Source organism: Callithrix jacchus, chromosome 22 (genome assembly GCF_049354715.1).
Source record: "Callithrix jacchus isolate 240 chromosome 22, calJac240_pri, whole genome shotgun sequence".
Taxonomy (NCBI): domain Eukaryota; kingdom Metazoa; phylum Chordata; class Mammalia; order Primates; family Cebidae; genus Callithrix; species Callithrix jacchus.
In genome coordinates this window covers 21,572,986-21,597,873 of record NC_133523.1, presented here as the reverse complement: position 1 = coordinate 21,597,873, position 24,888 = coordinate 21,572,986, and the positions used below count along the sequence as shown (strand labels likewise).

At 65.2% G+C, this 24,888-nt stretch overlaps 5 protein-coding genes across 5 annotated transcripts; all 5 read left to right on the top strand.

The window, feature by feature from the left end:
- The first annotated feature begins 276 nt into the window (after positions 1-276).
- Positions 277-1,580, top strand: LOC144580868 (double homeobox protein 4-like protein 4). The gene has a single exon (XM_078360941.1). The coding sequence runs from the start codon at positions 321-323 to the stop codon at positions 1,578-1,580; it is 1,260 nt and encodes a 419-aa protein (XP_078217067.1). The 5' UTR covers positions 277-320.
- A 3,957-nt stretch (positions 1,581-5,537) lies between these two features.
- On the top strand, positions 5,538-6,841 carry LOC144580867 (double homeobox protein 4-like protein 4). Its single transcript, XM_078360940.1, has one exon. The coding sequence runs from the start codon at positions 5,582-5,584 to the stop codon at positions 6,839-6,841; it is 1,260 nt and encodes a 419-aa protein (XP_078217066.1). The 5' UTR covers positions 5,538-5,581.
- Positions 6,842-10,798: 3,957 nt separating this feature from the next.
- LOC144580869 (double homeobox protein 4-like protein 4) lies at positions 10,799-12,102 on the top strand. The gene has a single exon (XM_078360942.1). It carries the CDS (start codon positions 10,843-10,845, stop codon positions 12,100-12,102), a length of 1,260 nt encoding a protein of 419 aa, XP_078217068.1. The 5' UTR covers positions 10,799-10,842.
- A 3,957-nt stretch (positions 12,103-16,059) lies between these two features.
- Positions 16,060-17,363, top strand: LOC144580825 (double homeobox protein 4-like protein 4). Its single transcript, XM_078360250.1, has one exon. It carries the CDS (start codon positions 16,104-16,106, stop codon positions 17,361-17,363), a length of 1,260 nt encoding a protein of 419 aa, XP_078216376.1. The 5' UTR covers positions 16,060-16,103.
- A 3,958-nt stretch (positions 17,364-21,321) lies between these two features.
- LOC144580817 (double homeobox protein 4-like protein 4) lies at positions 21,322-22,625 on the top strand. Its single transcript, XM_078360190.1, has one exon. It carries the CDS (start codon positions 21,366-21,368, stop codon positions 22,623-22,625), a length of 1,260 nt encoding a protein of 419 aa, XP_078216316.1. The 5' UTR covers positions 21,322-21,365.
- Positions 22,626-24,888: the final 2,263 nt, after the last annotated feature.

Here is a 24,888-nt window from a genome sequence, read left to right as displayed (position 1 = left end):
TCCAGCCCCCGAAGCCCCGCGTGTCCCTCCCCCGCCGCTCAGGCCCCACCCCCGACCACCCCACAGGGCCCTGGTGTCCCTGTGGTTTCCGGCTTGAGAGGGCGGGCTACCCCGCCCTGGGTCCCCGGAGCTCATGCAAATTCAGGAAGGGGTGGGGCCGCTAGGTCTCTATAAAAGCGGCCCCTGGCTGGCGGGGCCGGACTCCTGGCTTGACCTGCCTGCAGGTGCGGTGCACAGCAGAGGTTGGCTGAGGCGCGCGGGAGCCGCCGGGCCTCTGTGTGCCTGTGTCTGTCTGTGACACTCGGCCCGGTCTCCCCGCGATGGCTCTCCCCACAGCTCCCGGCAGCCCTCTCCCGGCGGAGGCCCGAGGGCGAGGAAGGCGAAAGAGGCTCGTTTGGACTCCGAGCCAGAGGGACGCCCTGCGAGCGTCCTTTGAGCGGAACCCGTACCCGGGCATGGCCACCAGAGAACAGCTGGCCCAGGCCATCGGCGTTCCGGAGCCCAGGGTCCAGATTTGGTTTCAGAACGAGAGATCGCGCCGGCTGAGGCAGCACCGGCGGGAATCCAGGCCCTGGCCTGGGCCACGCGGCCCGCCAGAAGGCCGGCGAAAGCGGACGGCCGTGACCCAGTCCCAGACCGCCGTGCTCCTCCGGGCCTTCGAGCGAGAGCGCTTTCCGGACTTCGCCACCAGGGAGGAACTGGCCAGAGAGACGGGCCTCCCGGAGTCCAGGATTCAGATTTGGTTTCAGAATCGAAGGGCCAGGCATCCAGGCCGGGCTGGCAGGGGACCCGCGGCCGCAGGCGGCCCGCGCGACACGGCCCCCGGCGGGCGCGGCTCCTCTGCTCGCTCCTGGGTCGCCTCCACCCACACCGGGGCGTGGGGGGCGGCGCTTCCCGCACCCCAAGTGCCCTGCGCGCCTGGGGCCCTCCCACAGGGGCCCGTCGTGAGCCAGGCAGCAGGGGCCGTGCCCCTGCTCCTGCACGGACAGGCCCCACAGGCAGAAGGAATCTCGCAACCTGACCCGGCGCTCGGGGCCCTCGGGGCTTTCGGGTTCGCCGCCCTGGCTCCTTCGGGGGTGGCGCTCCCCCAGCCTCAGAGCCTTCCGGGGCCTCCGCACCCGGGCAGATGCCACGAGGAGCGGGAGCCGCAGCACGCCGGCCTGCCGGGGACGTGCTCCGTGGGACAGCTTGGGCCCGCTCAAGCCGACTCACAGGGGCGAGGTGTGCAGGGTCCCTGGTGGGGCTGGGGCCAGGGGCCCCAGGTGGCCGGGGCGGCAGGGGAACCCCAAGCCGCGCCACCTCCACCTCCGCAGCCCGCACCCCCGGAGGCCTCCGCCTGGCAGGGGCAGATGCCAGCCCTGCAGGCGCCTTCCCAAGCGCTCCAGGAGCCGGAGGAGCGCTCGTCTGCGCTCACCTCCAGCCTGCTGGACGAGCTCCTGTCGACCCCAGAGTTTCAGCAGCAGGCACGACCTTTCCTAGAGACGGAGCCACTGGGGGAGCTGAAGGAGGTGGAAGAGCTCGCTTCCCTGGAGCCACCCCTCAGCGAGGAAGAATACCGGGCTCTGCTGGAGGAGCTTTAAAAGGCGCGCGCGGGTCGGGGAGGGGTGGGGGCAGGGCGGTGGCCTCTCTCCCGTTGTGAGGTGACCGTGTGGCTCCGCTTCCAGCGGCGTGTCTTGGCGTCTCGCCCTCCCGCTGACCTGTCTGGGATCCCTGAGTGCCAGGTCCGTCCGTCCGGTGAGAGACTACACACAGGGCAGGGCTGTGCCGTCCTTCTATCCCGGGCATCTTGGGGACCCCAGAGCCCGCCCAGGGCCCGGGAGCTGGGCGGTCTAGTGCGCCGGCGCGGGTCTGCAGGCAGCCCGCGGCGCTGCGCTTCGGGGGACCAGCGCAGGCAGAGCTGTCGTCCCTCCTCGCAGCCCTGCCCCCACGCCACCCCGCGTACTTCAGGAGGGTGGGCAGAGGGGGCGCTTTGCCCGGGAAACACCGGGCCGGGTCCGAAGGCGGGGCCGCTCTCCAATCCGCGACACGCCTCTTCTTGCCTCCCCGCTCCGCCCACCCATCACTGGCACACCGGTAACCCGCCAGCCTCCCCCTCCCACCGTCACGGAGCAGCGCCGGGCAGCCCAGTGCGGCCCCGAGACCACCCTTCCCCCCACCCCCAACCCCGTCTACCCCGCGAGCAAACGCTTGGACTGCCCTCTCCAGGCGCGAGGGATGGCGGCTAGAGATGGGGAGAGGATCCCAGGACCAGAGGGAGGGACGAGTGAAGGGAGGAAAGGACGGAAGGGAGAGAGGGAGGAAGGGAGGGAGGCAGGGACCGAGGGACAGGGAGGGACGCACAGGGAGGGACCCAGGGAGCGAAGGGAGGGTGAAAAGGAGAAAGAGAGAAAGGGGGAGAGAAAGGAAGAAACCGAGGTTTGGAGGGACTGAGGAAGAAAGGGAAAGACGGGAACAGGGTGGAACAGAGGGGGAGAGAGAGGGACCACGGGACAGAGGGACATAGGCAGAGATTAGAGCGGTCTCCTGCCTCCAGGACCAACGGAGGGACCCCACAGCCTTAAAGCATTTCGGGAGCTCAATGCGATGCGTGCCAGTCCTCGTTTCACCCACGGGGTTCACAGACGGCATATCCCCACGGCGAACCCTGCAACGGAGCGCGAGGCAGTCTCATCCCCACAGGGGTCACCCTCGGGCCGATTGAAGCGTGATTTCCGACTTCAGCCTGTGATCGGCTGGGTGTGCGCGTGCGCGCGTGTGCATGGATTTGAGGCTCCTGCGGCCTGTCTTGCCGTTTCGCTGACCTGCCTGGGAGCCCTCAGTTCTAGGTCCGTCCGGTGAGAGACAGCACACAGGGCGGGGCTGTGCTGTCATTCTCTCCCCAGCATCTAGGGAACCCCAGAACCCGCCCAGGGCCCGGGAGCTGGGCGGTCTAGTGCGCGTGCGCGGGTCTGCAGGCAGCCCGCGGCCGCTTCTGGGGACCAGCGCAGGCAGAGCTGTCGGCCCTCCTCGCAGCCCTGCCCCCACGCCACCCGGCCTACTTCAGGAGGGTGGGCGGAGGGAGCGTTTCGCCCCCCCCCCCGGAAACACCGGGCCGGGTCCCCAGGCAGGCCGGCTCTCCATTCCGCTGCACCCCTCTTCTGCCTCCCCGATTCGCCCACCGATCACTCGCACACCGGTGCCCCGCCAGCTTCCCCGCCATCACCGAGTAGCGCCTGGCAGCTCAATATAGACCCGAGACCACTCCTCCCACGGCCCCGCTACGAACGACCCCGCGGGCAAACGGAAGGGCTGCTTTCTCCAGGCCGGAGGGAAGGCGGGTAGAGAAGCGGGGAGGATCCCAGGCCGCGAGGGAGGGACGAGGGAAGGGAGGGAAGGACGCAAGGGAGAGAGGGAGGGGGAAGGGAGTGAGGGAGGGACGGAGGGTGGGGGGTAGGGTGGGACCCAGCACCTAGGTCGTGTGACACTGTCCTCCTGCCTTGGCACCTCATGCTTGGGGCTTTGGGACATATGTCTGTGCTCATAACTAGGATGCTGTGATTCCCTTCTCTTGCCTCATATCTGCTCACATAGGAGTCAATAACATATTGCTGGGCCCGCCATCCAGTTACATTCCTTCTCTGTCATGACCCTCTTCTCAGAAAGCATTGCGACACACTGTTGAGTCCACAGTCAATGTGATGTGAGTCCCCTGCGTGAACCCTGCCCACAGAGACCATTGTGACGTCATGTCTGGGGACTCAACTATTCTCAGTGATTGTCTTGTTACCCCTGCTCTTTGCCCACAGGAGCGGATGTGGCTTGTCTCTGGGCCCAGCACCCAGGTGAGGTAACTGTGCTCGCCTGACTGGGCTGCGCTTACAAAAGAAAGAGTGACTTGTCACCGGGCCCGGCACACAGGCGATGCGGTCCCCTTGTCTGGGTTCTCGTCCACAGGTATCATCATGACATACTTTTGGTCTCTTCTGCTGGGTGGCCTGTGTCGCCCCCTTCTTCCTGGGAAGTGTCCACCGACACTGAAATGGAACATTTCACCTGACTCAGCACCTACACGACCTGTCTCTCGTATTACGCCTTGGCTTTTCCCACCGGGCTGATTGGGACATACAGCTGAGCACAGCCTCTAGGCTATTTAACTCTTCTCTTCTCACGTGGTCCTACCCACAGGAGGTATTGGGATATATTTCTAAGCACTTCACCTAGGTAATGACCCTTTTTGGGGCTTTCCCCGGATACGGTACGGTGACCTATTTCTGGACCAGCACCGAGGCGATGTCCCTCATTTCTCCTACCTGTTGCCTGTTAGGGCAAAGGAATTCCTAGGGGTGTGAGTCTACAGAAACCGCGATTCTTGCCTCCTCAGGAGAAACGACTCCACCGAGGGCCGTAAAGAAGGAGAGTTTCCGAGCAGCAGTAAACGTGTATGAAGAAGCTTCGGAAGCGGAAGAGAAGGAGGGAAAGTACGCGTGGCAGAGTGCCAAGAGGATGACTCACAAGGCAAAAGCAGGATGCGACCTTTCGACCTGGCGTTTTATATGTTGGAATGCCTCTGGGTTGTGGTTGTTGGTCGCGGTGTTGTCTTTCTTTGTTTTTCGTTTTGTTTCGTTTTTCTTCTTTTTTTAAAAGACGGAGTCTCGCCCTCTCGCCCAGGCTGGAGTTCAATGGCCGGATCTCGGCTCACCGCAACCTCCACCCCTCGGGTTCCGGTAATTCTCCTGCCCCAGCCTCCCAAGTCGCTGCGGTTACAGGCGTCTGCCACCACGCCCGGCTAATTTTTTTTTAACTTTTGTATGTGACCTCCGCAAGGGTGCCTGTCGCTCAGCTCTCTGTGGCTTCCTAAGTCGTGGTGACCTGATGACGTTCACCGTTTTCTTCCCCGAGCTCGGCGGGGAAACAGAAACTCCCAGGGATCCGTGGAAAAGCAGCAGCGTGTCGCTGCCCTTTCTATCCAGGTTGCCGAGACTCCCCGTGTGGCAGGAAACAGGAATGCCTCGTCAGGCCGTCTCTGCCCGGGAGAGTTTCTGTCTCCGTGCCTTCGCTCTCGTTTTCTAGAGGAACACGAACCGGATCCACGCAGCTGCGTGTGTGAGAGTGTCGCGGCCACGGCGACACCCACAGACGTGGACGCCTTGACGGAGAGGGGGGGCTTGGAAAACTCAGGCCTGTCACGGGGGTTCGCTTCTGCACGCCACCCTCCCTGGTGACGTGTTCGAGCCCGGAGAGAGGCTTCCAGTTTCCGTAGAATTCCTGGAGAACCCCAGAGGTCCAGCCCCCGAAGCCCCGCGTGTCCCTCCCCCGCCGCTCAGGCCCCACCCCCGACCACCCCACAGGGCCCTGGTGTCCCTGTGGTTTCCGGCTTGAGAGGGCGGGCTACCCCGCCCTGGGTCCCCGGAGCTCATGCAAATTCAGGAAGGGGTGGGGCCGCTAGGTCTCTATAAAAGCGGCCCCTGGCTGGCGGGGCCGGACTCCTGGCTTGACCTGCCTGCAGGTGCGGTGCACAGCAGAGGTTGGCTGAGGCGCGCGGGAGCCGCCGGGCCTCTGTGTGCCTGTGTCTGTCTGTGACACTCGGCCCGGTCTCCCCGCGATGGCTCTCCCCACAGCTCCCGGCAGCCCTCTCCCGGCGGAGGCCCGAGGGCGAGGAAGGCGAAAGAGGCTCGTTTGGACTCCGAGCCAGAGGGACGCCCTGCGAGCGTCCTTTGAGCGGAACCCGTACCCGGGCATGGCCACCAGAGAACAGCTGGCCCAGGCCATCGGCGTTCCGGAGCCCAGGGTCCAGATTTGGTTTCAGAACGAGAGATCGCGCCGGCTGAGGCAGCACCGGCGGGAATCCAGGCCCTGGCCTGGGCCACGCGGCCCGCCAGAAGGCCGGCGAAAGCGGACGGCCGTGACCCAGTCCCAGACCGCCGTGCTCCTCCGGGCCTTCGAGCGAGAGCGCTTTCCGGACTTCGCCACCAGGGAGGAACTGGCCAGAGAGACGGGCCTCCCGGAGTCCAGGATTCAGATTTGGTTTCAGAATCGAAGGGCCAGGCATCCAGGCCGGGCTGGCAGGGGACCCGCGGCCGCAGGCGGCCCGCGCGACACGGCCCCCGGCGGGCGCGGCTCCTCTGCTCGCTCCTGGGTCGCCTCCACCCACACCGGGGCGTGGGGGGCGGCGCTTCCCGCACCCCAAGTGCCCTGCGCGCCTGGGGCCCTCCCACAGGGGCCCGTCGTGAGCCAGGCAGCAGGGGCCGTGCCCCTGCTCCTGCACGGACAGGCCCCACAGGCAGAAGGAATCTCGCAACCTGACCCGGCGCTCGGGGCCCTCGGGGCTTTCGGGTTCGCCGCCCTGGCTCCTTCGGGGGTGGCGCTCCCCCAGCCTCAGAGCCTTCCGGGGCCTCCGCACCCGGGCAGATGCCACGAGGAGCGGGAGCCGCAGCACGCCGGCCTGCCGGGGACGTGCTCCGTGGGACAGCTTGGGCCCGCTCAAGCCGACTCACAGGGGCGAGGTGTGCAGGGTCCCTGGTGGGGCTGGGGCCAGGGGCCCCAGGTGGCCGGGGCGGCAGGGGAACCCCAAGCCGCGCCACCTCCACCTCCGCAGCCCGCACCCCCGGAGGCCTCCGCCTGGCAGGGGCAGATGCCAGCCCTGCAGGCGCCTTCCCAAGCGCTCCAGGAGCCGGAGGAGCGCTCGTCTGCGCTCACCTCCAGCCTGCTGGACGAGCTCCTGTCGACCCCAGAGTTTCAGCAGCAGGCACGACCTTTCCTAGAGACGGAGCCACTGGGGGAGCTGAAGGAGGTGGAAGAGCTCGCTTCCCTGGAGCCACCCCTCAGCGAGGAAGAATACCGGGCTCTGCTGGAGGAGCTTTAAAAGGCGCGCGCGGGTCGGGGAGGGGTGGGGGCAGGGCGGTGGCCTCTCTCCCGCCGTGAGGTGACCGTGTGGCTCCGCTTCCAGCGGCGTGTCTTGGCGTCTCGCCCTCCCGCTGACCTGTCTGGGATCCCTGAGTGCCAGGTCCGTCCGTCCGGTGAGAGACTACACACAGGGCAGGGCTGTGCCGTCCTTCTATCCCGGGCATCTTGGGGACCCCAGAGCCCGCCCAGGGCCCGGGAGCTGGGCGGTCTAGTGCGCCGGCGCGGGTCTGCAGGCAGCCCGCGGCGCTGCGCTTCGGGGGACCAGCGCAGGCAGAGCTGTCGTCCCTCCTCGCAGCCCTGCCCCCACGCCACCCCGCGTACTTCAGGAGGGTGGGCAGAGGGGGCGCTTTGCCCGGGAAACACCGGGCCGGGTCCGAAGGCGGGGCCGCTCTCCAATCCGCGACACGCCTCTTCTTGCCTCCCCGCTCCGCCCACCCATCACTGGCACACCGGTAACCCGCCAGCCTCCCCCTCCCACCGTCACGGAGCAGCGCCGGGCAGCCCAGTGCGGCCCCGAGACCACCCTTCCCCCCACCCCCAACCCCGTCTACCCCGCGAGCAAACGCTTGGACTGCCCTCTCCAGGCGCGAGGGATGGCGGCTAGAGATGGGGAGAGGATCCCAGGACCAGAGGGAGGGACGAGTGAAGGGAGGAAAGGACGGAAGGGAGAGAGGGAGGAAGGGAGGGAGGCAGGGACCGAGGGACAGGGAGGGACGCACAGGGAGGGACCCAGGGAGCGAAGGGAGGGTGAAAAGGAGAAAGAGAGAAAGGGGGAGAGAAAGGAAGAAACCGAGGTTTGGAGGGACTGAGGAAGAAAGGGAAAGACGGGAACAGGGTGGAACAGAGGGGGAGAGAGAGGGACCACGGGACAGAGGGACATAGGCAGAGATTAGAGCGGTCTCCTGCCTCCAGGACCAACGGAGGGACCCCACAGCCTTAAAGCATTTCGGGAGCTCAATGCGATGCGTGCCAGTCCTCGTTTCACCCACGGGGTTCACAGACGGCATATCCCCACGGCGAACCCTGCAACGGAGCGCGAGGCAGTCTCATCCCCACAGGGGTCACCCTCGGGCCGATTGAAGCGTGATTTCCGACTTCAGCCTGTGATCGGCTGGGTGTGCGCGTGCGCGCGTGTGCATGGATTTGAGGCTCCTGCGGCCTGTCTTGCCGTTTCGCTGACCTGCCTGGGAGCCCTCAGTTCTAGGTCCGTCCGGTGAGAGACAGCACACAGGGCGGGGCTGTGCTGTCATTCTCTCCCCAGCATCTAGGGAACCCCAGAACCCGCCCAGGGCCCGGGAGCTGGGCGGTCTAGTGCGCGTGCGCGGGTCTGCAGGCAGCCCGCGGCCGCTTCTGGGGACCGGCGCAGGCAGAGCTGTCGGCCCTCCTCGCAGCCCTGCCCCCACGCCACCCGGCCTACTTCAGGAGGGTGGGCGGAGGGAGCGTTTCGCCCCCCCCCCCGGAAACACCGGGCCGGGTCCCCAGGCAGGCCGGCTCTCCATTCCGCTGCACCCCTCTTCTGCCTCCCCGATTCGCCCACCGATCACTCGCACACCGGTGCCCCGCCAGCTTCCCCGCCATCACCGAGTAGCGCCTGGCAGCTCAATATAGACCCGAGACCACTCCTCCCACGGCCCCGCTACGAACGACCCCGCGGGCAAACGGAAGGGCTGCTTTCTCCAGGCCGGAGGGAAGGCGGGTAGAGAAGCGGGGAGGATCCCAGGCCGCGAGGGAGGGACGAGGGAAGGGAGGGAAGGACGCAAGGGAGAGAGGGAGGGGGAAGGGAGTGAGGGAGGGACGGAGGGTGGGGGGTAGGGTGGGACCCAGCACCTAGGTCGTGTGACACTGTCCTCCTGCCTTGGCACCTCATGCTTGGGGCTTTGGGACATATGTCTGTGCTCATAACTAGGATGCTGTGATTCCCTTCTCTTGCCTCATATCTGCTCACATAGGAGTCAATAACATATTGCTGGGCCCGCCATCCAGTTACATTCCTTCTCTGTCATGACCCTCTTCTCAGAAAGCATTGCGACACACTGTTGAGTCCACAGTCAATGTGATGTGAGTCCCCTGCGTGAACCCTGCCCACAGAGACCATTGTGACGTCATGTCTGGGGACTCAACTATTCTCAGTGATTGTCTTGTTACCCCTGCTCTTTGCCCACAGGAGCGGATGTGGCTTGTCTCTGGGCCCAGCACCCAGGTGAGGTAACTGTGCTCGCCTGACTGGGCTGCGCTTACAAAAGAAAGAGTGACTTGTCACCGGGCCCGGCACACAGGCGATGCGGTCCCCTTGTCTGGGTTCTCGTCCACAGGTATCATCATGACATACTTTTGGTCTCTTCTGCTGGGTGGCCTGTGTCGCCCCCTTCTTCCTGGGAAGTGTCCACCGACACTGAAATGGAACATTTCACCTGACTCAGCACCTACACGACCTGTCTCTCGTATTACGCCTTGGCTTTTCCCACCGGGCTGATTGGGACATACAGCTGAGCACAGCCTCTAGGCTATTTAACTCTTCTCTTCTCACGTGGTCCTACCCACAGGAGGTATTGGGATATATTTCTAAGCACTTCACCTAGGTAATGACCCTTTTTGGGGCTTTCCCCGGATACGGTACGGTGACCTATTTCTGGACCAGCACCGAGGCGATGTCCCTCATTTCTCCTACCTGTTGCCTGTTAGGGCAAAGGAATTCCTAGGGGTGTGAGTCTACAGAAACCGCGATTCTTGCCTCCTCAGGAGAAACGACTCCACCGAGGGCCGTAAAGCAGGAGAGTTTCCGAGCAGCAGTAAACGTGTATGAAGAAGCTTCGGAAGCGGAAGAGAAGGAGGGAAAGTACGCGTGGCAGAGTGCCAAGAGGATGACTCACAAGGCAAAAGCAGGATGCGACCTTTCGACCTGGCGTTTTATATGTTGGAATGCCTCTGGGTTGTGGTTGTTGGTCGCGGTGTTGTCTTTCTTTGTTTTTCGTTTTGTTTCGTTTTTCTTCTTTTTTTAAAAGACGGAGTCTCGCCCTCTCGCCCAGGCTGGAGTTCAATGGCCGGATCTCGGCTCACCGCAACCTCCACCCCTCGGGTTCCGGTAATTCTCCTGCCCCAGCCTCCCAAGTCGCTGCGGTTACAGGCGTCTGCCACCACGCCCGGCTAATTTTTTTTTAACTTTTGTATGTGACCTCCGCAAGGGTGCCTGTCGCTCAGCTCTCTGTGGCTTCCTAAGTCGTGGTGACCTGATGACGTTCACCGTTTTCTTCCCCGAGCTCGGCGGGGAAACAGAAACTCCCAGGGATCCGTGGAAAAGCAGCAGCGTGTCGCTGCCCTTTCTATCCAGGTTGCCGAGACTCCCCGTGTGGCAGGAAACAGGAATGCCTCGTCAGGCCGTCTCTGCCCGGGAGAGTTTCTGTCTCCGTGCCTTCGCTCTCGTTTTCTAGAGGAACACGAACCGGATCCACGCAGCTGCGTGTGTGAGAGTGTCGCGGCCACGGCGACACCCACAGACGTGGACGCCTTGACGGAGAGGGGGGGCTTGGAAAACTCAGGCCTGTCACGGGGGTTCGCTTCTGCACGCCACCCTCCCTGGTGACGTGTTCGAGCCCGGAGAGAGGCTTCCAGTTTCCGTAGAATTCCTGGAGAACCCCAGAGGTCCAGCCCCCGAAGCCCCGCGTGTCCCTCCCCCGCCGCTCAGGCCCCACCCCCGACCACCCCACAGGGCCCTGGTGTCCCTGTGGTTTCCGGCTTGAGAGGGCGGGCTACCCCGCCCTGGGTCCCCGGAGCTCATGCAAATTCAGGAAGGGGTGGGGCCGCTAGGTCTCTATAAAAGCGGCCCCTGGCTGGCGGGGCCGGACTCCTGGCTTGACCTGCCTGCAGGTGCGGTGCACAGCAGAGGTTGGCTGAGGCGCGCGGGAGCCGCCGGGCCTCTGTGTGCCTGTGTCTGTCTGTGACACTCGGCCCGGTCTCCCCGCGATGGCTCTCCCCACAGCTCCCGGCAGCCCTCTCCCGGCGGAGGCCCGAGGGCGAGGAAGGCGAAAGAGGCTCGTTTGGACTCCGAGCCAGAGGGACGCCCTGCGAGCGTCCTTTGAGCGGAACCCGTACCCGGGCATGGCCACCAGAGAACAGCTGGCCCAGGCCATCGGCGTTCCGGAGCCCAGGGTCCAGATTTGGTTTCAGAACGAGAGATCGCGCCGGCTGAGGCAGCACCGGCGGGAATCCAGGCCCTGGCCTGGGCCACGCGGCCCGCCAGAAGGCCGGCGAAAGCGGACGGCCGTGACCCAGTCCCAGACCGCCGTGCTCCTCCGGGCCTTCGAGCGAGAGCGCTTTCCGGACTTCGCCACCAGGGAGGAACTGGCCAGAGAGACGGGCCTCCCGGAGTCCAGGATTCAGATTTGGTTTCAGAATCGAAGGGCCAGGCATCCAGGCCGGGCTGGCAGGGGACCCGCGGCCGCAGGCGGCCCGCGCGACACGGCCCCCGGCGGGCGCGGCTCCTCTGCTCGCTCCTGGGTCGCCTCCACCCACACCGGGGCGTGGGGGGCGGCGCTTCCCGCACCCCAAGTGCCCTGCGCGCCTGGGGCCCTCCCACAGGGGCCCGTCGTGAGCCAGGCAGCAGGGGCCGTGCCCCTGCTCCTGCACGGACAGGCCCCACAGGCAGAAGGAATCTCGCAACCTGACCCGGCGCTCGGGGCCCTCGGGGCTTTCGGGTTCGCCGCCCTGGCTCCTTCGGGGGTGGCGCTCCCCCAGCCTCAGAGCCTTCCGGGGCCTCCGCACCCGGGCAGATGCCACGAGGAGCGGGAGCCGCAGCACGCCGGCCTGCCGGGGACGTGCTCCGTGGGACAGCTTGGGCCCGCTCAAGCCGACTCACAGGGGCGAGGTGTGCAGGGTCCCTGGTGGGGCTGGGGCCAGGGGCCCCAGGTGGCCGGGGCGGCAGGGGAACCCCAAGCCGCGCCACCTCCACCTCCGCAGCCCGCACCCCCGGAGGCCTCCGCCTGGCAGGGGCAGATGCCAGCCCTGCAGGCGCCTTCCCAAGCGCTCCAGGAGCCGGAGGAGCGCTCGTCTGCGCTCACCTCCAGCCTGCTGGACGAGCTCCTGTCGACCCCAGAGTTTCAGCAGCAGGCACGACCTTTCCTAGAGACGGAGCCACTGGGGGAGCTGAAGGAGGTGGAAGAGCTCGCTTCCCTGGAGCCACCCCTCAGCGAGGAAGAATACCGGGCTCTGCTGGAGGAGCTTTAAAAGGCGCGCGCGGGTCGGGGAGGGGTGGGGGCAGGGCGGTGGCCTCTCTCCCGCCGTGAGGTGACCGTGTGGCTCCGCTTCCAGCGGCGTGTCTTGGCGTCTCGCCCTCCCGCTGACCTGTCTGGGATCCCTGAGTGCCAGGTCCGTCCGTCCGGTGAGAGACTACACACAGGGCAGGGCTGTGCCGTCCTTCTATCCCGGGCATCTTGGGGACCCCAGAGCCCGCCCAGGGCCCGGGAGCTGGGCGGTCTAGTGCGCCGGCGCGGGTCTGCAGGCAGCCCGCGGCGCTGCGCTTCGGGGGACCAGCGCAGGCAGAGCTGTCGTCCCTCCTCGCAGCCCTGCCCCCACGCCACCCCGCGTACTTCAGGAGGGTGGGCAGAGGGGGCGCTTTGCCCGGGAAACACCGGGCCGGGTCCGAAGGCGGGGCCGCTCTCCAATCCGCGACACGCCTCTTCTTGCCTCCCCGCTCCGCCCACCCATCACTGGCACACCGGTAACCCGCCAGCCTCCCCCTCCCACCGTCACGGAGCAGCGCCGGGCAGCCCAGTGCGGCCCCGAGACCACCCTTCCCCCCACCCCCAACCCCGTCTACCCCGCGAGCAAACGCTTGGACTGCCCTCTCCAGGCGCGAGGGATGGCGGCTAGAGATGGGGAGAGGATCCCAGGACCAGAGGGAGGGACGAGTGAAGGGAGGAAAGGACGGAAGGGAGAGAGGGAGGAAGGGAGGGAGGCAGGGACCGAGGGACAGGGAGGGACGCACAGGGAGGGACCCAGGGAGCGAAGGGAGGGTGAAAAGGAGAAAGAGAGAAAGGGGGAGAGAAAGGAAGAAACCGAGGTTTGGAGGGACTGAGGAAGAAAGGGAAAGACGGGAACAGGGTGGAACAGAGGGGGAGAGAGAGGGACCACGGGACAGAGGGACATAGGCAGAGATTAGAGCGGTCTCCTGCCTCCAGGACCAACGGAGGGACCCCACAGCCTTAAAGCATTTCGGGAGCTCAATGCGATGCGTGCCAGTCCTCGTTTCACCCACGGGGTTCACAGACGGCATATCCCCACGGCGAACCCTGCAACGGAGCGCGAGGCAGTCTCATCCCCACAGGGGTCACCCTCGGGCCGATTGAAGCGTGATTTCCGACTTCAGCCTGTGATCGGCTGGGTGTGCGCGTGCGCGCGTGTGCATGGATTTGAGGCTCCTGCGGCCTGTCTTGCCGTTTCGCTGACCTGCCTGGGAGCCCTCAGTTCTAGGTCCGTCCGGTGAGAGACAGCACACAGGGCGGGGCTGTGCTGTCATTCTCTCCCCAGCATCTAGGGAACCCCAGAACCCGCCCAGGGCCCGGGAGCTGGGCGGTCTAGTGCGCGTGCGCGGGTCTGCAGGCAGCCCGCGGCCGCTTCTGGGGACCGGCGCAGGCAGAGCTGTCGGCCCTCCTCGCAGCCCTGCCCCCACGCCACCCGGCCTACTTCAGGAGGGTGGGCGGAGGGAGCGTTTCGCCCCCCCCCCCGGAAACACCGGGCCGGGTCCCCAGGCAGGCCGGCTCTCCATTCCGCTGCACCCCTCTTCTGCCTCCCCGATTCGCCCACCGATCACTCGCACACCGGTGCCCCGCCAGCTTCCCCGCCATCACCGAGTAGCGCCTGGCAGCTCAATATAGACCCGAGACCACTCCTCCCACGGCCCCGCTACGAACGACCCCGCGGGCAAACGGAAGGGCTGCTTTCTCCAGGCCGGAGGGAAGGCGGGTAGAGAAGCGGGGAGGATCCCAGGCCGCGAGGGAGGGACGAGGGAAGGGAGGGAAGGACGCAAGGGAGAGAGGGAGGGGGAAGGGAGTGAGGGAGGGACGGAGGGTGGGGGGTAGGGTGGGACCCAGCACCTAGGTCGTGTGACACTGTCCTCCTGCCTTGGCACCTCATGCTTGGGGCTTTGGGACATATGTCTGTGCTCATAACTAGGATGCTGTGATTCCCTTCTCTTGCCTCATATCTGCTCACATAGGAGTCAATAACATATTGCTGGGCCCGCCATCCAGTTACATTCCTTCTCTGTCATGACCCTCTTCTCAGAAAGCATTGCGACACACTGTTGAGTCCACAGTCAATGTGATGTGAGTCCCCTGCGTGAACCCTGCCCACAGAGACCATTGTGACGTCATGTCTGGGGACTCAACTATTCTCAGTGATTGTCTTGTTACCCCTGCTCTTTGCCCACAGGAGCGGATGTGGCTTGTCTCTGGGCCCAGCACCCAGGTGAGGTAACTGTGCTCGCCTGACTGGGCTGCGCTTACAAAAGAAAGAGTGACTTGTCACCGGGCCCGGCACACAGGCGATGCGGTCCCCTTGTCTGGGTTCTCGTCCACAGGTATCATCATGACATACTTTTGGTCTCTTCTGCTGGGTGGCCTGTGTCGCCCCCTTCTTCCTGGGAAGTGTCCACCGACACTGAAATGGAACATTTCACCTGACTCAGCACCTACACGACCTGTCTCTCGTATTACGCCTTGGCTTTTCCCACCGGGCTGATTGGGACATACAGCTGAGCACAGCCTCTAGGCTATTTAACTCTTCTCTTCTCACGTGGTCCTACCCACAGGAGGTATTGGGATATATTTCTAAGCACTTCACCTAGGTAATGACCCTTTTTGGGGCTTTCCCCGGATACGGTACGGTGACCTATTTCTGGACCAGCACCGAGGCGATGTCCCTCATTTCTCCTACCTGTTGCCTGTTAGGGCAAAGGAATTCCTAGGGGTGTGAGTCTACAGAAACCGCGATTCTTGCCTCCTCAGGAGAAACGACTCCACCGAGGGCCGTAAAGCAGGAGAGTTTCCGAGCAGCAGTAAACGTGTATGAAGAAGCTTCGGAAGCGGAAGAGAAGGAGGGAAAGTACGCGTGGCAGAGTGCCAAGAGGATGACTCACAAGGCAAAAGCAGGATGCGACCTTTCGACCTGGCGTTTTATATGTTGGAATGCCTCTGGGTTGTGGTTGTTGGTCGCGGTGTTGTCTTTCTTTGTTTTTCGTTTTGTTTCGTTTTTCTTCTTTTTTTAAAAGACGGAGTCTCGCCCTCTCGCCCAGGCTGGAGTTCAATGGCCGGATCTCGGCTCACCGCAACCTCCACCCCTCGGGTTCCGGTAATTCTCCTGCCCCAGCCTCCCAAGTCGCTGCGGTTACAGGCGTCTGCCACCACGCCCGGCTAATTTTTTTTTAACTTTTGTATGTGACCTCCGCAAGGGTGCCTGTCGCTCAGCTCTCTGTGGCTTCCTAAGTCGTGGTGACCTGATGACGTTCACCGTTTTCTTCCCCGAGCTCGGCGGGGAAACAGAAACTCCCAGGGATCCGTGGAAAAGCAGCAGCGTGTCGCTGCCCTTTCTATCCAGGTTGCCGAGACTCCCCGTGTGGCAGGAAACAGGAATGCCTCGTCAGGCCGTCTCTGCCCGGGAGAGTTTCTGTCTCCGTGCCTTCGCTCTCGTTTTCTAGAGGAACACGAACCGGATCCACGCAGCTGCGTGTGTGAGAGTGTCGCGGCCACGGCGACACCCACAGACGTGGACGCCTTGACGGAGAGGGGGGGCTTGGAAAACTCAGGCCTGTCACGGGGGTTCGCTTCTGCACGCCACCCTCCCTGGTGACGTGTTCGAGCCCGGAGAGAGGCTTCCAGTTTCCGTAGAATTCCTGGAGAACCCCAGAGGTCCAGCCCCCGAAGCCCCGCGTGTCCCTCCCCCGCCGCTCAGGCCCCACCCCCGACCACCCCACAGGGCCCTGGTGTCCCTGTGGTTTCCGGCTTGAGAGGGCGGGCTACCCCGCCCTGGGTCCCCGGAGCTCATGCAAATTCAGGAAGGGGTGGGGCCGCTAGGTCTCTATAAAAGCGGCCCCTGGCTGGCGGGGCCGGACTCCTGGCTTGACCTGCCTGCAGGTGCGGTGCACAGCAGAGGTTGGCTGAGGCGCGCGGGAGCCGCCGGGCCTCTGTGTGCCTGTGTCTGTCTGTGACACTCGGCCCGGTCTCCCCGCGATGGCTCTCCCCACAGCTCCCGGCAGCCCTCTCCCGGCGGAGGCCCGAGGGCGAGGAAGGCGAAAGAGGCTCGTTTGGACTCCGAGCCAGAGGGACGCCCTGCGAGCGTCCTTTGAGCGGAACCCGTACCCGGGCATGGCCACCAGAGAACAGCTGGCCCAGGCCATCGGCGTTCCGGAGCCCAGGGTCCAGATTTGGTTTCAGAACGAGAGATCGCGCCGGCTGAGGCAGCACCGGCGGGAATCCAGGCCCTGGCCTGGGCCACGCGGCCCGCCAGAAGGCCGGCGAAAGCGGACGGCCGTGACCCAGTCCCAGACCGCCGTGCTCCTCCGGGCCTTCGAGCGAGAGCGCTTTCCGGACTTCGCCACCAGGGAGGAACTGGCCAGAGAGACGGGCCTCCCGGAGTCCAGGATTCAGATTTGGTTTCAGAATCGAAGGGCCAGGCATCCAGGCCGGGCTGGCAGGGGACCCGCGGCCGCAGGCGGCCCGCGCGACACGGCCCCCGGCGGGCGCGGCTCCTCTGCTCGCTCCTGGGTCGCCTCCACCCACACCGGGGCGTGGGGGGCGGCGCTTCCCGCACCCCAAGTGCCCTGCGCGCCTGGGGCCCTCCCACAGGGGCCCGTCGTGAGCCAGGCAGCAGGGGCCGTGCCCCTGCTCCTGCACGGACAGGCCCCACAGGCAGAAGGAATCTCGCAACCTGACCCGGCGCTCGGGGCCCTCGGGGCTTTCGGGTTCGCCGCCCTGGCTCCTTCGGGGGTGGCGCTCCCCCAGCCTCAGAGCCTTCCGGGGCCTCCGCACCCGGGCAGATGCCACGAGGAGCGGGAGCCGCAGCACGCCGGCCTGCCGGGGACGTGCTCCGTGGGACAGCTTGGGCCCGCTCAAGCCGACTCACAGGGGCGAGGTGTGCAGGGTCCCTGGTGGGGCTGGGGCCAGGGGCCCCAGGTGGCCGGGGCGGCAGGGGAACCCCAAGCCGCGCCACCTCCACCTCCGCAGCCCGCACCCCCGGAGGCCTCCGCCTGGCAGGGGCAGATGCCAGCCCTGCAGGCGCCTTCCCAAGCGCTCCAGGAGCCGGAGGAGCGCTCGTCTGCGCTCACCTCCAGCCTGCTGGACGAGCTCCTGTCGACCCCAGAGTTTCAGCAGCAGGCACGACCTTTCCTAGAGACGGAGCCACTGGGGGAGCTGAAGGAGGTGGAAGAGCTCGCTTCCCTGGAGCCACCCCTCAGCGAGGAAGAATACCGGGCTCTGCTGGAGGAGCTTTAAAAGGCGCGCGCGGGTCGGGGAGGGGTGGGGGCAGGGCGGTGGCCTCTCTCCCGCCGTGAGGTGACCGTGTGGCTCCGCTTCCAGCGGCGTGTCTTGGCGTCTCGCCCTCCCGCTGACCTGTCTGGGATCCCTGAGTGCCAGGTCCGTCCGTCCGGTGAGAGACTACACACAGGGCAGGGCTGTGCCGTCCTTCTATCCCGGGCATCTTGGGGACCCCAGAGCCCGCCCAGGGCCCGGGAGCTGGGCGGTCTAGTGCGCCGGCGCGGGTCTGCAGGCAGCCCGCGGCGCTGCGCTTCGGGGGACCAGCGCAGGCAGAGCTGTCGTCCCTCCTCGCAGCCCTGCCCCCACGCCACCCCGCGTACTTCAGGAGGGTGGGCAGAGGGGGCGCTTTGCCCGGGAAACACCGGGCCGGGTCCGAAGGCGGGGCCGCTCTCCAATCCGCGACACGCCTCTTCTTGCCTCCCCGCTCCGCCCACCCATCACTGGCACACCGGTAACCCGCCAGCCTCCCCCTCCCACCGTCACGGAGCAGCGCCGGGCAGCCCAGTGCGGCCCCGAGACCACCCTTCCCCCCACCCCCAACCCCGTCTACCCCGCGAGCAAACGCTTGGACTGCCCTCTCCAGGCGCGAGGGATGGCGGCTAGAGATGGGGAGAGGATCCCAGGACCAGAGGGAGGGACGAGTGAAGGGAGGAAAGGACGGAAGGGAGAGAGGGAGGAAGGGAGGGAGGCAGGGACCGAGGGACAGGGAGGGACGCACAGGGAGGGACCCAGGGAGCGAAGGGAGGGTGAAAAGGAGAAAGAGAGAAAGGGGGAGAGAAAGGAAGAAACCGAGGTTTGGAGGGACTGAGGAAGAAAGGGAAAGACGGGAACAGGGTGGAACAGAGGGGGAGAGAGAGGGACCACGGGACAGAGGGACATAGGCAGAGATTAGAGCGGTCTCCTGCCTCCAGGACCAACGGAGGGACCCCACAGCCTTAAAGCATTTCGGGAGCTCAATGCGATGCGTGCCAGTCCTCGTTTCACCCACGGGGTTCACAGACGGCATATCCCCACGGCGAACCCTGCAACGGAGCGCGAGGCAGTCTCATCCCCACAGGGGTCACCCTCGGGCCGATTGAAGCGTGATTTCCGACTTCAGCCTGTGATCGGCTGGGTGTGCGCGTGCGCGCGTGTGCATGGATTTGAGGCTCCTGCGGCCTGTCTTGCCGTTTCGCTGACCTGCCTGGGAGCCCTCAGTTCTAGGTCCGTCCGGTGAGAGACAGCACACAGGGCGGGGCTGTGCTGTCATTCTCTCCCCAGCATCTAGGGAACCCCAGAACCCGCCCAGGGCCCGGGAGCTGGGCGGTCTAGTGCGCGTGCGCGGGTCTGCAGGCAGCCCGCGGCCGCTTCTGGGGACCAGCGCAGGCAGAGCTGTCGGCCCTCCTCGCAGCCCTGCCCCCACGCCACCCGGCCTACTTCAGGAGGGTGGGCGGAGGGAGCGTTTCGCCCCCCCCCCCCGGAAACACCGGGCCGGGTCCCCAGGCAGGCCGGCTCTCCATTCCGCTGCACCCCTCTTCTGCCTCCCCGATTCGCCCACCGATCACTCGCACACCGGTGCCCCGCCAGCTTCCCCGCCATCACCGAGTAGCGCCTGGCAGCTCAATATAGACCCGAGACCACTCCTCCCACGGCCCCGCTACGAACGACCCCGCGGGCAAACGGAAGGGCTGCTTTCTCCAGGCCGGAGGGAAGGCGGGTAGAGAAGCGGGGAGGATCCCAGGCCGCGAGGGAGGGACGAGGGAAGGGAGGGAAGGACGCAAGGGAGAGAGGGAGGGGGAAGGGAGTGAGGGAGGGACGGAGGGTGGGGGGTAGGGTGGGACCCAGCACCTAGGTCGTGTGACACTGTCCTCCTGCCTTGGCACCTCATGCTTGGGGCTTTGGGACATATGTCTGTGCTCATAACTAGGATGCTGTGATTCCCTTCTCTTGCCTCATATCTGCTCACATAGGAGTCAATAACATATTGCTGGGCCCGCCATCCAGTTACATTCCTTCTCTGTCATGACCCTCTTCTCAGAAAGCATTGCGACACACTGTTGAGTCCACAGTCAATGTGATGTGAGTCCCCTGCGTGAACCCTGCCCACAGAGACCATTGTGACGTCATGTCTGGGGACTCAACTATTCTCAGTGATTGTCTTGTTACCCCTGCTCTTTGCCCACAGGAGCGGATGTGGCTTGTCTCTGGGCCCAGCACCCAGGTGAGGTAACTGTGCTCGCCTGACTGGGCTGCGCTTACAAAAGAAAGAGTGACTTGTCACCGGGCCCGGCACACAGGCGATGCGGTCCCCTTGTCTGGGTTCTCGTCCACAGGTATCATCATGACATACTTTTGGTCTCTTCTGCTGGGTGGCCTGTGTCGCCCCCTTCTTCCTGGGAAGTGTCCACCGACACTGAAATGGAACATTTCACCTGACTCAGCACCTACACGACCTGTCTCTCGTATTACGCCTTGGCTTTTCCCACCGGGCTGATTGGGACATACAGCTGAGCACAGCCTCTAGGCTATTTAACTCTTCTCTTCTCACGTGGTCCTACCCACAGGAGGTATTGGGATATATTTCTAAGCACTTCACCTAGGTAATGACCCTTTTTGGGGCTTTCCCCGGATACGGTACGGTGACCTATTTCTGGACCAGCACCGAGGCGATGTCCCTCATTTCTCCTACCTGTTGCCTGTTAGGGCAAAGGAATTCCTAGGGGTGTGAGTCTACAGAAACCGCGATTCTTGCCTCCTCAGGAGAAACGACTCCACCGAGGGCCGTAAAGCAGGAGAGTTTCCGAGCAGCAGTAAACGTGTATGAAGAAGCTTCGGAAGCGGAAGAGAAGGAGGGAAAGTACGCGTGGCAGAGTGCCAAGAGGATGACTCACAAGGCAAAAGCAGGATGCGACCTTTCGACCTGGCGTTTTATATGTTGGAATGCCTCTGGGTTGTGGTTGTTGGTCGCGGTGTTGTCTTTCTTTGTTTTTCGTTTTGTTTCGTTTTTCTTCTTTTTTTAAAAGACGGAGTCTCGCCCTCTCGCCCAGGCTGGAGTTCAATGGCCGGATCTCGGCTCACCGCAACCTCCACCCCTCGGGTTCCGGTAATTCTCCTGCCCCAGCCTCCCAAGTCGCTGCGGTTACAGGCGTCTGCCACCACGCCCGGCTAATTTTTTTTTAACTTTTGTATGTGACCTCCGCAAGGGTGCCTGTCGCTCAGCTCTCTGTGGCTTCCTAAGTCGTGGTGACCTGATGACGTTCACCGTTTTCTTCCCCGAGCTCGGCGGGGAAACAGAAACTCCCAGGGATCCGTGGAAAAGCAGCAGCGTGTCGCTGCCCTTTCTATCCAGGTTGCCGAGACTCCCCGTGTGGCAGGAAACAGGAATGCCTCGTCAGGCCGTCTCTGCCCGGGAGAGTTTCTGTCTCCGTGCCTTCGCTCTCGTTTTCTAGAGGAACACGAACCGGATCCACGCAGCTGCGTGTGTGAGAGTGTCGCGGCCACGGCGACACCCACAGACGTGGACGCCTTGACGGAGAGGGGGGGCTTGGAAAACTCAGGCCTGTCACGGGGGTTCGCTTCTGCACGCCACCCTCCCTGGTGACGTGTTCGAGCCCGGAGAGAGGCTTCCAGTTTCCGTAGAATTCCTGGAGAACCCCAGAGGTCCAGCCCCCGAAGCCCCGCGTGTCCCTCCCCCGCCGCTCAGGCCCCACCCCCGACCACCCCACAGGGCCCTGGTGTCCCTGTGGTTTCCGGCTTGAGAGGGCGGGCTACCCCGCCCTGGGTCCCCGGAGCTCATGCAAATTCAGGAAGGGGTGGGGCCGCTAGGTCTCTATAAAAGCGGCCCCTGGCTGGCGGGGCCGGACTCCTGGCTTGACCTGCCTGCAGGTGCGGTGCACAGCAGAGGTTGGCTGAGGCGCGCGGGAGCCGCCGGGCCTCTGTGTGCCTGTGTCTGTCTGTGACACTCGGCCCGGTCTCCCCGCGATGGCTCTCCCCACAGCTCCCGGCAGCCCTCTCCCGGCGGAGGCCCGAGGGCGAGGAAGGCGAAAGAGGCTCGTTTGGACTCCGAGCCAGAGGGACGCCCTGCGAGCGTCCTTTGAGCGGAACCCGTACCCGGGCATGGCCACCAGAGAACAGCTGGCCCAGGCCATCGGCGTTCCGGAGCCCAGGGTCCAGATTTGGTTTCAGAACGAGAGATCGCGCCGGCTGAGGCAGCACCGGCGGGAATCCAGGCCCTGGCCTGGGCCACGCGGCCCGCCAGAAGGCCGGCGAAAGCGGACGGCCGTGACCCAGTCCCAGACCGCCGTGCTCCTCCGGGCCTTCGAGCGAGAGCGCTTTCCGGACTTCGCCACCAGGGAGGAACTGGCCAGAGAGACGGGCCTCCCGGAGTCCAGGATTCAGATTTGGTTTCAGAATCGAAGGGCCAGGCATCCAGGCCGGGCTGGCAGGGGACCCGCGGCCGCAGGCGGCCCGCGCGACACGGCCCCCGGCGGGCGCGGCTCCTCTGCTCGCTCCTGGGTCGCCTCCACCCACACCGGGGCGTGGGGGGCGGCGCTTCCCGCACCCCAAGTGCCCTGCGCGCCTGGGGCCCTCCCACAGGGGCCCGTCGTGAGCCAGGCAGCAGGGGCCGTGCCCCTGCTCCTGCACGGACAGGCCCCACAGGCAGAAGGAATCTCGCAACCTGACCCGGCGCTCGGGGCCCTCGGGGCTTTCGGGTTCGCCGCCCTGGCTCCTTCGGGGGTGGCGCTCCCCCAGCCTCAGAGCCTTCCGGGGCCTCCGCACCCGGGCAGATGCCACGAGGAGCGGGAGCCGCAGCACGCCGGCCTGCCGGGGACGTGCTCCGTGGGACAGCTTGGGCCCGCTCAAGCCGACTCACAGGGGCGAGGTGTGCAGGGTCCCTGGTGGGGCTGGGGCCAGGGGCCCCAGGTGGCCGGGGCGGCAGGGGAACCCCAAGCCGCGCCACCTCCACCTCCGCAGCCCGCACCCCCGGAGGCCTCCGCCTGGCAGGGGCAGATGCCAGCCCTGCAGGCGCCTTCCCAAGCGCTCCAGGAGCCGGAGGAGCGCTCGTCTGCGCTCACCTCCAGCCTGCTGGACGAGCTCCTGTCGACCCCAGAGTTTCAGCAGCAGGCACGACCTTTCCTAGAGACGGAGCCACTGGGGGAGCTGAAGGAGGTGGAAGAGCTCGCTTCCCTGGAGCCACCCCTCAGCGAGGAAGAATACCGGGCTCTGCTGGAGGAGCTTTAAAAGGCGCGCGCGGGTCGGGGAGGGGTGGGGGCAGGGCGGTGGCCTCTCTCCCGCCGTGAGGTGACCGTGTGGCTCCGCTTCCAGCGGCGTGTCTTGGCGTCTCGCCCTCCCGCTGACCTGTCTGGGATCCCTGAGTGCCAGGTCCGTCCGTCCGGTGAGAGACTACACACAGGGCAGGGCTGTGCCGTCCTTCTATCCCGGGCATCTTGGGGACCCCAGAGCCCGCCCAGGGCCCGGGAGCTGGGCGGTCTAGTGCGCCGGCGCGGGTCTGCAGGCAGCCCGCGGCGCTGCGCTTCGGGGGACCAGCGCAGGCAGAGCTGTCGTCCCTCCTCGCAGCCCTGCCCCCACGCCACCCCGCGTACTTCAGGAGGGTGGGCAGAGGGGGCGCTTTGCCCGGGAAACACCGGGCCGGGTCCGAAGGCGGGGCCGCTCTCCAATCCGCGACACGCCTCTTCTTGCCTCCCCGCTCCGCCCACCCATCACTGGCACACCGGTAACCCGCCAGCCTCCCCCTCCCACCGTCACGGAGCAGCGCCGGGCAGCCCAGTGCGGCCCCGAGACCACCCTTCCCCCCACCCCCAACCCCGTCTACCCCGCGAGCAAACGCTTGGACTGCCCTCTCCAGGCGCGAGGGATGGCGGCTAGAGATGGGGAGAGGATCCCAGGACCAGAGGGAGGGACGAGTGAAGGGAGGAAAGGACGGAAGGGAGAGAGGGAGGAAGGGAGGGAGGCAGGGACCGAGGGACAGGGAGGGACGCACAGGGAGGGACCCAGGGAGCGAAGGGAGGGTGAAAAGGAGAAAGAGAGAAAGGGGGAGAGAAAGGAAGAAACCGAGGTTTGGAGGGACTGAGGAAGAAAGGGAAAGACGGGAACAGGGTGGAACAGAGGGGGAGAGAGAGGGACCACGGGACAGAGGGACATAGGCAGAGATTAGAGCGGTCTCCTGCCTCCAGGACCAACGGAGGGACCCCACAGCCTTAAAGCATTTCGGGAGCTCAATGCGATGCGTGCCAGTCCTCGTTTCACCCACGGGGTTCACAGACGGCATATCCCCACGGCGAACCCTGCAACGGAGCGCGAGGCAGTCTCATCCCCACAGGGGTCACCCTCGGGCCGATTGAAGCGTGATTTCCGACTTCAGCCTGTGATCGGCTGGGTGTGCGCGTGCGCGCGTGTGCATGGATTTGAGGCTCCTGCGGCCTGTCTTGCCGTTTCGCTGACCTGCCTGGGAGCCCTCAGTTCTAGGTCCGTCCGGTGAGAGACAGCACACAGGGCGGGGCTGTGCTGTCATTCTCTCCCCAGCATCTAGGGAACCCCAGAACCCGCCCAGGGCCCGGGAGCTGGGCGGTCTAGTGCGCGTGCGCGGGTCTGCAGGCAGCCCGCGGCCGCTTCTGGGGACCGGCGCAGGCAGAGCTGTCGGCCCTCCTCGCAGCCCTGCCCCCACGCCACCCGGCCTACTTCAGGAGGGTGGGCGGAGGGAGCGTTTCGCCCCCCCCCCGGAAACACCGGGCCGGGTCCCCAGGCAGGCCGGCTCTCCATTCCGCTGCACCCCTCTTCTGCCTCCCCGATTCGCCCACCGATCACTCGCACACCGGTGCCCCGCCAGCTTCCCCGCCATCACCGAGTAGCGCCTGGCAGCTCAATATAGACCCGAGACCACTCCTCCCACGGCCCCGCTACGAACGACCCCGCGGGCAAACGGAAGGGCTGCTTTCTCCAGGCCGGAGGGAAGGCGGGTAGAGAAGCGGGGAGGATCCCAGGCCGCGAGGGAGGGACGAGGGAAGGGAGGGAAGGACGCAAGGGAGAGAGGGAGGGGGAAGGGAGTGAGGGAGGGACGGAGGGTGGGGGGTAGGGTGGGACCCAGCACCTAGGTCGTGTGACACTGTCCTCCTGCCTTGGCACCTCATGCTTGGGGCTTTGGGACATATGTCTGTGCTCATAACTAGGATGCTGTGATTCCCTTCTCTTGCCTCATATCTGCTCACATAGGAGTCAATAACATATTGCTGGGCCCGCCATCCAGTTACATTCCTTCTCTGTCATGACCCTCTTCTCAGAAAGCATTGCGACACACTGTTGAGTCCACAGTCAATGTGATGTGAGTCCCCTGCGTGAACCCTGCCCACAGAGACCATTGTGACGTCATGTCTGGGGACTCAACTATTCTCAGTGATTGTCTTGTTACCCCTGCTCTTTGCCCACAGGAGCGGATGTGGCTTGTCTCTGGGCCCAGCACCCAGGTGAGGTAACTGTGCTCGCCTGA